Here is a 14,510-nt window from a genome sequence, read left to right on the forward strand (position 1 = left end):
TTTAATTGTGATTTAGGCAGTGACAATAAAAACATGCAAATATATGGTTTTGGTTTTAGCTGCAATTGTTGTGAATGTTATATAACATATTTAGACATACAAACTTATTAATTATCATTTTAGGACAGAAAAGAGAGAGAGAGAGACAAGCGAGAAAAACTAATCAATAAATGCACATTTCCTTTGTATTTTGTCCTTTCTAAAATATTTAAATGTCTAAAAATGTTAGAGCACAGGTTTAATTTGATTAAAGTTTATGGTGCTTTATGGTAAAAGTGTAAGATAAGGTAAAACCAAGCAGATATTAAGTCAATAAGTGCAAAGAAAAAGATTCAAGCATGCAAACTCTGACATTTGGGAATGAAAAAAGTTAACTTTCCCTTGCCGTCTTCAAGAATACCTTATTTCAGAAGTCTACACTATTGCATAAATTAATCAAAAACCTATTCTGTAATACACACAGGGTCTTGACCTAAAATTGCTAATTTAAATTAAATGCCTCCAACCCCACAATTTTTTTTGTCCAATTTTATCTCATTATGTGTAATATGTAGTGCATTTTTTGAGACACTTCTAAACACAATACATAGAAATTAGAAGTGCAGATACTCTTTGTGTGAAGGAATATTTTATAATTCTTCCAGCGAAACACTGAAGTTAAGATCCTCTGGGTTAACATGGAGCAACATTTGAATAAATTATCAGTTCTGAATTGGGTAAATAATGCAGAAACACACAGCTGTGCTCGCCCTCACATACCCACCCACACACTTCTAAAACAATACACTCAGTTGTTCATATTCCTCTGACATTATGCACCTTACAAACTCAGTTCGCCTCTTTGTCCGTTTACTACCCCACCACACACACACACTCACACACACACACAGAACCAGACACAATCATTCCCTCACCCTGACTCTTTTTCTATCCTTCATGTTTTAACTCCAGGAATTTGGTTTGCTCTCTGGCCCAAACTGAATCCGGACCCTTGATGTAACAACATTGGTATTCAAGGCTGGGGGTTGGGGTGGAGGGTCTCGTCTACCAGCTCCAGATGTTTATGAGAACTGCTCTAACTCTAATTATTAGAGTTAAAGCCCAGTATCTGACCATCTGTTTATTCTGCAAAATAACGACTGGCCTTGAGAATGTCATCAAAACAAACAAAAAAAGGTAAACACATAGGAAATGTCTGCGTTAAGTGTTTACAAACAACTAAAAATTATACTTTTATATTATACAAATCAACATTTCATTTTCTGCTGTTGTTATGAACAGACTGGTCAGCGATAGAAGTTATTCTCTGGTACAAAAAACAAAAAAACATGGAGTTCATTCAAAAAGAAATGTAGCTGTGAAGGCAGGAGATAATAGAGGCAAACATATCTTTCCAGATCTGTGAATACAAGCTGCTTGGACCTTACTCTGCTAAGTATGGCAGAGGATCTGTGATACTGGGGGCCCGCCTCTCCTCCAAAAGCTCTTTTAACTTCTCTACAGCATAAGGTGTCTTTAAAATACCATAATAAAAAGGGTGTTGTACAAGGAAATAACAGCAGGAGTGCCACTAATTGTGCACCGGTAATTTGATAATAATAGATTACACTGACTTTATAATCTTACTGACTTAAGATGCTCAAATTAAAGGTTAGATTTTTTTATTTTTCTTCTGCTGTAAGACATTCACTTCATTCAAGGCTCTTTACATTTGAGGTACTAATAAATGTGGGCAAAACTGAGTATATGACTCCTGAATTTATGGTCTAGTTTAGTGTTGAAATATGTACATTAAGAAAAATGTCTTTATGACTCAATGTAAATCTATGCAGTGATCCAAGATCTTTTCTCTCTGGATTTTGATAGAAAACATTTTAATGTGTTTATTTGAATTCAAATTAGACAATGTCCATCATTTTCAATGAGACTCTTTCACTTACACAAGTACTAACATTTATATTTAATAAAATAAAATAAAATAAAAAGCCAAACTGATTCAGTATTCCAGATGTCCATCTGGAAGCTCTCTAGGAATAAATACATTCCCCCCCCCCAATTTCTGTGTTGTTTTGTTTAGTCTCTGTGGTTGTTTTGCAGGAAATTTGAGTTTCTCCAGCTGCAACACATGCGAGTCTTTAGTAGTGCACAAATATGCAGATAAACCTCCATCTTTGTGTACAACTGTTGACATTTAGATTCAATTAAACATTACATTTTGCTGGATTCTGCTTAAGATTGAAATGATTCGACCAATTCAAACAAACCATGTTAAATGAAGCATTACGTAATTATAAGTTAAACCCCCTCAAATACACACCCCTGCTCCGTAGGTTTTTCAGCAGATGTGTTTCAGCCTGAGCTCCTTTGAGAGCAGATGATCTCCAAAGGTTTTGTAAATCATCAACATAATGTAGCTACATTTATGAAGACACAAAGTACGTTTCACATGTATATTGGCAGGAAAATGAATCATCTGGAATTGCTCATTTTTTAAATATATATCGCTCTTGTTTTTGCCAAATCACAAAAGACGAAAGCTCGTGGAAATCTAGTTTTTAATGTATAGAACTGTCAATAGTAAATAAAAGGAGAAATACATCGAATGTTCTGCTTTTAAATATACGTGTTCATCGGTGCAAAACAAAGCCCTCAATTCTCCTTATATTTTTGCATGTGAGTAAAGCAGCAACAGAGAGAATAACAGCAAACATTTGAGCTAAATTTGCGTTTGGAAAATGTCTTATCACCAGCAGAGGGTGGAAATTCAAGTCAGGAGGAGATCAGGAGATGAGAGCACAAGAAACAAAATCTACTTGTAAAGGAGCCCTTTTCCACAATTCACTGAGAAACATAAGACTGAGCAACCTTTTGTTGTTTTTGTTGCTTTTGAATGTGGAATTTATAATTTATAATGTATTCATATATGAAATGATGCAATGGATAAAAAGACTATCAATAAGAACATAAAAAAATAAGGCTATAGAAAAAACATGTTTACTTTTCTGATTTCAAATTTCACCCTTATTTGGTTACATTAATATTAATATTTCAGTAGGTTGCTTGCAAAAGATGGAAAGAAGGGAATGTGTACCTCTTCCAATAATGTATTTAAAGTATTTTATTAAAGTAATACATTCAGTTTATTTTTGTCTTTATGTACTAAGATAGAATTTTTTCTCCTTCAATTTTCATTGTATATAATTATGACCTTTCATTATGCACAAAATGGCTTATTATGCTGATGATGGTGTAGATGTGCAAGTTAAGAGTCTGCTGTATTTTTGTTTTTGACATTAGAAAGAATACGACCGAACACACCAGAGGCAGTGCTTTACTTTCAGGTGATAGAGCAGTGGGTCTGCAACAGACATCTGAGCTTAAATCCAAAGCAGTAAAAGAAGTAGCAGAAACTACTGCCACTCATAGAGCAATTAGTTACCATGGAGACAGGATACAAGCTGACAGATGCACATTGCTGACCAAATTAATGATTTCATAGGTAAAACCCCCTGGTGTTTGTTGGGCATCAAGAATGTAGCAGGTAGAGTTTGATGAATTAACTTTTTAAACATTCTCTGGAAAAGGAAAAAAAAAAAATCTTAGATTCATTACAGTTTTAAATAACTTTTTACATTTTAAAGTGTTCCTCTGGTGTAATCTGTAAAATTCTGTTGTAATTCAAAGTAAATTACAAACAGTCCAGTCTTTGACAGGGTTGCTACAATCACACAGTGTTTTAGATAGTGATCTGATTGTGGAAATCCCTCTGAATATTTGAGAATTAAAACCCTTATTTTTATTCTTTTGAAAAATGTAATAGGAATAAAGTCTGCAAACACAAAGAGTGTAAGGTGACATTTGCTTTTTTCCTTACTCTTTTGCCAAAATTAACCTTGCCTTCCCAGAAGTGAATAGTGCACAGTAACATTGTGTTTGTTTTAGCAAAAAGTATTTGGTTTTCCACAGTTTTATCACTTGCACGCAGTGATCCAACACCAACACGTTTCAAAAAGCTGTGTTAAAGCTCACAAGAAGGGGACACAAAGATAGCGTTTGATAAAAACATGTATTTGTTACATTTGGACCCGTATAAAGGTAGTTGTGCGCGTGGGCATTTGTGTGTATCTGCAGGTTAAAAAAAAGGTTCTAATGAGAAAGTGACACCTAACACTTCATCCAAAGGGAAATGACAAAACACAACAACACACCTTAGAGTTTGTAGGAGTCTGTGTTTGTGTGTGTGAGAGAGAAAAGTGGAGAAATAGGCCAGCATTGAGCTCTCAGGTGTGTCTTTGTAAAATGATACATTTAAACTCTGACACGAGATGCTCCTGCACTTTCAGCATCACTAGGTTCTCCATTTGACCAAAACGGACACATACACAGTTACTTCTAAGAGTATGTGCAGGCAAATATAAGCAAGGAAAGAGGCAGAATATCATCACATAGGCTGATAATGACAAATTTAAAATGATTTATTGTTAAACCCCACTGCAGTTTTGTTTGTCTGGTTGAAATTATTACGGTGGTGTCTTCACTTAGATGATAGAGATCAAACAGAAATTGTGATTTGAGCCCATCACGCAGCATCAACCACTGTAACAGGGAACTCAACTCCCTGATAAGCAGTGTTTTGCCCTCTGACCTGTATTCAGTCACCATGGTAACCACTGAACTTGCTTCAGCGGCATTGGAAGGCCATATCATATAGAAAATAACCATTTAAATGAGAAAAGACATGGTTATACAGTAGAGACCAAAAGTTTGGACACACCTTCTAATTCAATGGGTTTTCTTTATTTTCATGACTATTTATAAGGCAAGAAATCCCACTTATTAACCTGACAGGGCAGGTTGACCTATGAAGTGAAAACCATTTCAGGTGACTACCTCTTGAAGCTCATCAAGAAAATGCAGAGTGTGCAAAGCAGTAATCACAGCAAAAGGAAGAAACTAGAAACTTTGAAGAAACTAGAATATAAGGAGTATTTTCAGTTGTTTTACACTTTTTTGTTTAGTGCATATTTCCACATGTGTTATTCATAGTTTTGATGCCTTCAGTGTGAATCTACAATGTCAATAGTCATGAAAATAAAAGAAACTCATTGAATTAAAAGGTGTGTCCAAACTTTTGGTCAGTACTGTATGTCACTGGGCCTTGGTTACATCAAGGCCCAGTGACATACTCTGTCTTGAAGAAGCAGAACCCTGTGATTTCCACAACATTTGTCTAATTACACTGTTAATTAGGGGCCTGCCAGAAATAACACACTTGCAGGGCTTGATGTTTCACAAAATCTCCTAAATTTCCTCACATTTAAGGTGACAGCAGCTTAAAGTGTGTCGACTAGCTATGATAACGGAAAAGCTAATATTTGTGCCAGGCTTGTGGAAAACCGAGCAAGTTTATTATTATGCTGCTACAAATCAATCAATGATTGATTTATTTACTGAAAAGTGGACTGGAGATTGAGGGAATAAAGAAATCGAAAGAAACTGTGATTTTCCTTTCCTTTCGGGATCTTGTCTTTTGGATGACAACATGAATAATCTCCATCATGAGTATTTTAACTCTCTTTCAGTGATATTGGAAAAAAAAGTGAGCGGATAAAAGATGAAGAAAACATATCATGTATCCTGGATTAAAAAAAAAGCAAAACATATTTGAGCAGAAAGCTATTTCATGCATCACAAGTCAAGAGGCAGTAAACATGGAGAGGAATGCAATAGGAGGGAAACCTTGGAGATGACTGGCTATAAAGCTAAAGAAACCACAGGCAGTGTCACGTAACCTGGAGAACATATGCACAAACACTCCACTCTGAACCTTTTACTGGGATGTTTATAGGGCAGATGTGCAGGAAAACACGGACGCAGAAAGGTTTGTGTCTAGCTGCGTTTCCTCTGCCCGTGAGTGGGTGCAGCAGCAGTGAGTGCTGGGATTGATATCTGCAGATGTTCATGTTGAGAGATCAAGAAGAAAACAAACCACTTTTATAGGTTTTGCTATAAAGAAAACTAAAACACTTTATTTCAGCGCCATCCCTCAATGCTGTTAACATCTGAAGTCTGACAATTTCAGACCTTCCTGACCTAAGTCTTTTCATCCAAACGGCTGGGGTTTCAGAGAAATACCAGAAGGCACAGTGTCATCTTGATCACAGGTAGTGGAACTTATATTGTTTACTGCAGCTACAATCAACTGCAGTTATTTAATACTTTTATGGTGAATAAAAGTTAAGTATGCGACAGTAGGTTGAGCCAAACTGCTGTGGTGAATATCCAAAACCTTGCTTTCCCAGTGCCCTGCCCTACTGTGAGTGGGTGAACTTAAAGTGCCAGCAAGTTTTATTCTGGCTGCTTTGAGTCTCAGATTCCCTCTGCCTTAGTTCATAATGCTTTTAAATCTCAGGCTGCCTGGTTGTCCTTCGTCGACCTCTCTTAAAGAGTAAAATATGAGAACAAATGTGCTGCTATCAGCAGTTTTATCTGTCCCGTTGCTTAGCAAGAGGAAAATAAAATGGACCAAACCACATAGCATATAGTGTCAAATACTAATAATCCAAACGAACAACCAGTTTATATCAGCAATCATAGATTGAAAAGCCTTAAAATAGATGTCTAATTTTTTGCAGTAGAACTGTTTAACACCAGAAGATTTAGGGAAAAAAAATCTGTTTTCATTTTCATTTTACATTTATTCAGTGAGCAAAACATTGTACGTTTTTTTTGTTTTGCAACAAACATTCTAGGTGGGTCTGCTGTGAGAGAAAGGAAGTAGAGGATCCAAAGATCTCTACTATTATAAAAAAAGTGTGAATTTTTCAAAAATATTTCCATGTAAGATAATGCCATTGGAGTAAAAAAGGATGTATTGCAAGACTCTTTACTCAATGTGACTTTGAGCATGTGCGACATCAGAGCACAAATTCAATGCACAGTTTCTATTGTCATTGTTTTGGTTTTTTTTTTTTACAATATTTTTGCAAATTTAGAGAAGTATGCTGGTCAACCTGTTCTACAATTTAACATTTTTTCGTTGGACTATATTAGATTACCTCGGTGATATCTGACTGGAAGATCTGAAACATTTAAGTGTGACAAATCAGCTAAAACAGGGGAGATCTGTAAAGTGGGGGAAATAGATTGTTGTCTGTATGGTTGACTTTGAACTGCCTTCTTGCCATATTTAAGGGCCATACAAATAAACTTGATTGGTTCGTCATATCATTGCATGTCTTTTTTTTAATCCTGGGTTTTCCTCTCCATTTTGTTGACCAGCCTGTTTTCCCCTTTGCTTTTACTTGCTGGACTATAAGCCAAATCTTTTTCCCCCCCCCCGTCACAACCCGAAAAGACTTCTGCAGAAGACATTAAACGCCCAATTTGTGTGGTGTGTCAATCCTAAGTCTTAATATCTATAAGGGAACAGCTTCCTTTAAGGTGCAACAGGAAATAGAGGTCCCTGTTAAAGTATGCATTTCATTTTAAAAGGCTAATTCATTTTTGGTTCAGCCTACTGAGCGTGTCCTTCCAGCTTTTCCCTTTGAGTAATGACATGGAGAAAGAAACAATTTTTTCGCAGACCTTGGTGGGTTAGAACATCTTAGCGCTGCACGCTTTCCAAGACAAGAGGGCAAGAACTAGACAAAGTCGCAGAGATATTTAAAATGCAAAGCAGTGAAGCTGTCAAACCCTATACAGAGTAAGGGCCTGAGTGCTGGAAGCATATCAACAGGGCAAAACTAAGTGAAAACACATGTGGCGTAAATGCAGAAAGCAGAAGGGGAGCAGCGTGTTCTTTCTGATAGGAGCTCTGTGAAACCAAATCTGAGTCTTTAAGACACGACGCGACAACGACTGTCACCATGGGCTGAAATATGAAAACAAATTAATGAAATTCTAAATTTTCTAGTGAAAATGAACACAGACACATTACAGCCCACTGTAATCTTTACATTTCCTTTAACCAAAACTAAAAAAAAAACAACAAAAAACTTCTAGCCCATAATGGGAGAGCTAATAGCTTTTTTTTCTTCAAGCTTTTAACAACCCAGACTTTATGCCTTCTTGCTGGTGTCACCTTCCGACATTTCATGGTCACTCTTACTTCTGAAACAACGTCTGGCTTGCTTCCAGCTAAGCTTTGTTACTCCCTCATCAGCACACGAGAATTTGAGCCCGCAGAACCTGCACGACATCTACAAATCCAATCTTAAACTGGCATGACAGCCACAAAACAAGTCCAGGGAGAAGAGAATCTCAGAGCAGACATGACTCAGTACTGGCAATCTGTTGGCACACGGGTTCGGTTTCTCACTTTAAAATAAGACGATGGCTTTAATTCATATTTACCTTCTTCGCAGCCTTCGAAGGTGACCTCCTGGTGGGCTTCTGCACCTGGCTGCCCTGCTTGGACACAGAGCCATTCTGACGCTTCTTGGTGGGGGAGGAAGGAGTGGAGGAGGGTGTCGGTGAGGAGGAGGCTGGAGGGGAGGAAGCAGCGGGGAGAGTCTCTGTCCCAAGAACAGCCATCTCCTCTGTGGCCGTCAGATGCAAGCTGCGGAGGCTTTCGTATGTCTCCTGATCAACGACCAGCAACCTGGTCTCATTTTCTACTTCCTTGATCCGCTGTACCACCTGGAGGAGGGACACGACAAGTCTTTATCATTCAATTTAGAGACTCACCATTTTCATTATGCCAGGTTTGGCTTTGATACGATAACAGCGCTTCGCAAAAGTGCTCAAAGTCGCTGAATCGCATTTTGCCACATTAAAACCACAAACCACAAGCCTTAACGGATTTTACTAGGACCTTTTTTTGTGACAGACCAACAAAAATTTGAAGTTTAAGAAAAATTTTGTTTTTTTTCCCACAAATAAAATGCTTAAAAGTGTGGCCTGCATTACCCTGAGACCCTAAATCCAGAGAAACCAGTTTTCTTTGCGATTCGCCAAGCTAGCTAATAGAATCTGGCTGCACTGCATATGACCAACAACAAACCATCCCCTCTGTGAAACACGGTGATGGATGCATCATGCTGTGGGAATGCTTTAATTCAGCAGGGAGAGGGTTAAGGCTGCATTGCATAAGTAAAAACATGACATTGTGATAATGTTTAACACTACAATGACCATATTTATTGCTATCTATTCGCCCTCTCTCAGTTACTAACATGCAAAGATTGAATGCATGAAAATTTGAGATATTATGATCCAGAAAATATTGCAACCAAACAATTCTTTGTGTTGCAATATTAAACATGTTGAAATTGAAAGTGATGATTGTGATTTGTTGTACTGTGCAGCTCCAGACAGGGAAGTAAGTTTGTGTTGATGAAAAGACAATCCTGAATGAAAACCTACTGCAGGACGCACCTTCTGTTGTGACAAAAACCCTAAACATACAGCCAGAGCTACAATGGAGTGCTTTGGATGAAAGCCTGTTTACGAGTTTAAAATGGCCCAGTCAAAGGCCAAACCTATATCCAGCTGAGAATTTGTGGCAAGACTTGGAAATGAATGTCCATAGATGCTCTCTATCTTAGCTAACTGAGCTAATTTTCAAAGTAGAGCAGCCAAAATATTCCGTCGCTAGATGTGAGAAGCACAACTATGGTGGTCCAGAATGGCCCACCATAGTTGTAAAACCAAAACCTAGCATTAGATCAATTGCAGGATAATCAGTGACGAGTTTTTATATCTTTCAATGACACACATCCAAATTACCCTGATCTGTTGCGTAATAACGAGTGAGGGTCTGTTTTGGAGGTGGTCTGCAACAGTTTAAATATCATCAAACATCATTATCCAACTAGTTTAATCTGTCCCACTGAAATGAGAGCGGGTCGATATCCTGAGAGCTGAACCCAGCGACCAACAGCTTGTGTTTTTTATCTCTGCTGCAACAAGGTCACAGAGAGAGCCTGACGGGCTGTATACAGATAATTATAAAACCCCCTCAGACTCTCTGTGAGCAGGAGCCAAGTCCTCGGAGAGAAACAGCCCAGTTCAGGCAGAACTGGAGACAGTTTTAACCTAATTTACGGTGGCAGCAGCGGGTTGGCTTGTTTGCAGCTTTTTCTTGGCACGGACGTGCTGCGCAGGCTGTTGCTGTCTAGAAAAGCACGTTCTTATCTGTGGAAAGTTTTTTTTTTCAGGCTGAGTAAAAATGCATAAAGTCAACGCGTTCTTTGTTTTCTAAAAACAATACAAAAATTGGAGTAGTGGGTGCCTGATTGTCCCGATTGTCTCAGTCAGCCAGCATGACCTGTTGATGCATCCCCTGCGGACAGAGATGGCCCATCCTGTAACATGAGTGACAATCATCAATATGAATGCCCACGCGTGGAGATGCACTCGCCTGGTGGTGCGTCTCTCTCTCCACGTTGACTCCGTTCACCGCGACCACCCTGTCCCCGGCGCGCATTCCCGACGCCTCCGCCGGGGACCCCGGTTCCACTTTGCGGATATATTGGCCGTTCTTCCCCTTCTCGCCGTGCAAGTGGAACCCATACCCGCTGTCCCCCTTTGCCATGATGCAGAGCCGCGGTTTGCGCTCGTTGGCCATTTGCTCTTTCGTGCCTCAATCCTCCTGCAGACTCGGTTATAAACTTGTGGTGAAAAAACAAAACAAAACAAAAAACCCTCAAAAGATGGGGAGTTCAGGAGAGCAGGGTTAAACTTCCAGTACGCAAAACCATGTCCGCTCCCTGCAGGGCAACACGAAAACTCCCACAAAAAGACATCCAACTGAAGTCAAAAACAAAAAAAGAATGAAAAGACAAAAAATTAACAGGCAGCGCAGTTAAAACATACTGGGTGGTTTGCATCCAGTCTGCCAGATCGTGTTTCTTCTGTTCAGGCTGCAGCGCACTCATAAACGCATCCGCGCACCAGACTTCAGATCCTCCGACAGAGCATCATTGCTGCCTCTGCAGACATAGCAAAAGCGAAAGAGGTCACCAGGGGCTCGGCCGCCTCTCAGCATTTATCCACGAGGACAGCCTGGAGAACACACGCTCATCTACAGGAGCGCCAAGCGCGTGGAAGAAGCAGCTTGTCCACAATAGCACCACCTTCCACCAAAAACAGAGGTTGCGAAAGAAAGTTCAGGAGAGTGACACAGTGTTGCCCCCTGGTGGAAGGAAGTGTTAAAAAAAATCGAAACTTTAAAACGCAACATAACAGGAGGGTTAACGGAAATAGCTTTTCATAACTAGGGTAACTGGTGAAGACGAAAGACACAAAATAAACACAGCGCAAACTCCTTAGTGGGAGATAAATATTTATTTGAGACAAAATTAATAAACAATATCTAAAATTATCCCTGTTTGTTACAAATTATGGAAACTAAAGACAGAGCATCCGCAAACAAAGGTATACGATTTTTATTCAATTGAATTGCCTACATTCAGGGCCTACAAGCTATTTGTGATTTTATTTCCAGGTATTGTCCATGCTGGGTTGGATGGAGAGCCAACTTATACCTGTGCACTTCTGTGTCAGGCGGTGATGGGAAAGTCAACTCTTACTGCGCTTCTTCACTTGACATCGAATGTTTCTTTATTTTTTTCTTAATTCATCAAGCTCTCACATCCATGCTGACATGCTCAGATTATTAACTTTCTTTTAGTAACTGCTTCAAAGTTCATACAATGCACCCGCGCTCCTGCGAAGATGGGAAAGCCTCTGCGCAGCGGGAACCTTGTCTGTATTTAAGTGGGGAAAACGTCACACAGCGTTTGGATTAAACGGTCCCGCCCACGGCTTGTTGTCAACACCTCCAATACCATTTGTTGGTGCAAATTAAATGACAATAAGTTCGTTTCTTTCCTCTTCTTGGCGGATTTCAAGCCACCAACTAAAATATATGCCTTTCCCTCTTCTACTGAATTAGTCAGATCTAAATGGATGAGTCTGAGTCCTCCTGGAGGTGTTTGGGAAGAAAAGAGAAAAGATGGTGAATTGTGAGAACAGATTAGGCAGGATTAAGATTTGATGGTGGTAGTCTGAGCTCAAGTCATTAGTTTTATGTTGTGCTCATTTCTGTCAATGCAGAGTTAGCACAAGGCTGCTGCACATACAGGCACACAGATTGTGTTTTATTTTGGACTTGTAGAGAGATGGACAAAATCTGAATCTCTGATATAAATTCAGTTGGATAAATTCAATGAGTTGAGTTAAATGGTCATAATCAATTGAATGGGTTAAACTTCATAACTTAGGTTGGATAAACTTAATTGAATTACTTGTTACCAATCAAAGCAATTCAATTAAGTTGGTTCAACTAATTTCTATTCAGAGTGTAGAACTTCAGACTTGACTCAAGACTTCAAAGGAAAAACTCTGAGATCTATTGGTTGATAACAAAATAGTAACTTGGTCTCACTTCTGGTATTTACCTTGCAAATGATTAACATGAACATTTCATCTGAGCAACACTTAAGGCTATTGAAGTTTTCGGATTTTTAATAGGTTTTTTAACCTGCTCCTGAGCTGTTCCTTCGACACCAGGCACACATCAACTGGATCATTATGCAAAGCCTCCTGCACACACAGAAACACTTTCAACATCTGCTGCTGCATTTATTTAAAAGAAATGACCTTGGGTGTGAATTAATCACAACTTAAATCAGGTGAATCGTTGTTTTGCTCACTATGTATGCGTCTACTAAGATTTTTCTACATTCAGAATATCCAATTAGAGACATGACACGACAAATCTTTATCTAAAATCAAAAGTAACATTGCATACAACCACATAGTTGGATGTTAGTGTGTCAATCTCACTTTTGAAATGCTTAAAATATCTTAGTGTTATAAATATGTCCAGATTAGGATATTTACTGTATTAGGATATTTACTGATATTTATGAATACATGGCACCTCGGTATGCCAGCCACTGTATGTCAACATTCTAGCTAAAAGCATTTCAAGAATTAACTTGTGGTGCTAACATAGCATCTTGTTCTCATTTCCAACATAAAACCCAGATTCGAAGTTCTCTCTTTGCTAAATGCCAAGTTAATGAAGGTACAAATCTTTAGTTAATTTGATTTTACACCTGTAGATTTTGTAGTTCAGAGTTAAGTGGCTCAAAAAAAGCAAATATTTAAACAAAGGGTCAGTTCCTGGACTGAAAATAAGTTTAAAAAAAGAAAAAAAGAATAGAATACAGCTTGTTCATGCAGGAAATAAAGCCTAAAGAAACAATACTCAAAACTAGTTGAATTGAATACAAGAATCTGGGCAGCAAACAAGGGTTGACGTGTGAACAGTTTTGTGGAAAAATGGACATTTTCAATTCCGCGTTATTGCCCTTAGGGGGCAGTAAATACCCAGAAATTGATTTTGCAATCAATAATTGACTGGTTTATTTCAAACGGGTAGAAAAGTAAAACAATTTGCAGCTCACTTAATTAAGTAAAGAGGAAAAAAATCAATAGAGGGTTAAGATATCTTTGGACTTTTTCTATCCACTGTTAGTGTGAGGCTTTTCATTGCATAATGCCTCAAAAAAACAATAATTTTAAATAAGAGTATATGTGCCTGTCAGAGTAAACTACATTTGGCCTTCTGTGCATATAGTTTATGCTTCTCCTCATATGAGTACTGCTTTTATTTGCTGTGTGAACTCTTGTAATATTATGACATATACATATATACTGTATGCTGCCTTCACAACTGGTTAGATTCCCCCTTGGAAAGTTAAAAGTCTGTCATAACAGCCATTACTAGCACTATTTTTTACACTACCAGCTCTTGATTGAGCCTGCTGCTGGGTGTCCTTTGTTGAGTAGTAAATATGATGATTTGTGTCAAACCTTCATCCTCGCTGAACCATAAACATCAACACTCATCCAGTTGGATCCAGTTAGAGCTCCCTGCCCTGAGCTCTGAGAACCAGATGGCCAGTCTCAGTTACCATTTGTATAACCATGTCTCAGTTGTCGCACATCTTCCTGTCCACAGTGATGGCCACACTGACTGGGAGCATCATTTCCTCTGTGAACTCCTGCGGGAACACACGCCGGACCAGATGAGTGTTTGATGGCTTCGGGAGCCTCCCTTACTCACTGCTTTTCCAGCTGTATGCCTACTCGCCGATGGATCATCTAATCTGAACGACCGGCTCATTTAATACACCGCATTCCTGTCAGTCAGGCCAGGAGGGATTGCTCTTTTCATGGGGTCACTTAAGGGAATTTAATTTGAGCAGAGGCAACACTGCGACAGGCACTGTGTTTCATGCTGTTGTTGTTCCTGCTTGGAGGTGCACTTTATTTTCGGCACTGTTGTTAGCGTATCCTTAGGTCTAAACAAATGTGTCACGGTTTGAGGGGCTGAAAATGTGACAAAGCCTCCTGATTTTGATGAAAAGTGTAGAATCCTCAGATGAACCATCACTGGGACAGCCAAAGGGATTAGTAGATTAAAAAATGAATGGTAACATAGGTTAATCATTTTGAATACAAATCTGTTTGAACAGAAGGATTCTGTTCATAGT

The 14,510-nt window shown here is 38.7% G+C and overlaps 1 protein-coding gene across 1 annotated transcript in view; it reads right to left on the reverse strand.

Moving 5' to 3' along the window:
* LOC102217033 (Na(+)/H(+) exchange regulatory cofactor NHE-RF2-like) overlaps positions 1-11,077 on the reverse strand; it is a 30,390-nt gene extending 19,313 nt beyond the window's left edge. The window contains exons 1-2 of the mRNA XM_014471516.2: positions 10,364-11,077; positions 8,356-8,640 (exon numbers count right to left, since the gene is read on the reverse strand). Coding sequence (XP_014327002.1) covers positions 8,356-8,640; positions 10,364-10,570 — 492 coding nt within the window. The 5' untranslated portion in view covers positions 10,571-11,077. The remainder of the gene's footprint in view (positions 1-8,355; positions 8,641-10,363) is intronic.
* Between the last annotated feature and the right edge of the window lie 3,433 nt (positions 11,078-14,510).

Source organism: Xiphophorus maculatus, chromosome 16, assembly GCF_002775205.1.
Source record: "Xiphophorus maculatus strain JP 163 A chromosome 16, X_maculatus-5.0-male, whole genome shotgun sequence".
Taxonomy (NCBI): Eukaryota; Metazoa; Chordata; class Actinopteri; order Cyprinodontiformes; family Poeciliidae; genus Xiphophorus; species Xiphophorus maculatus.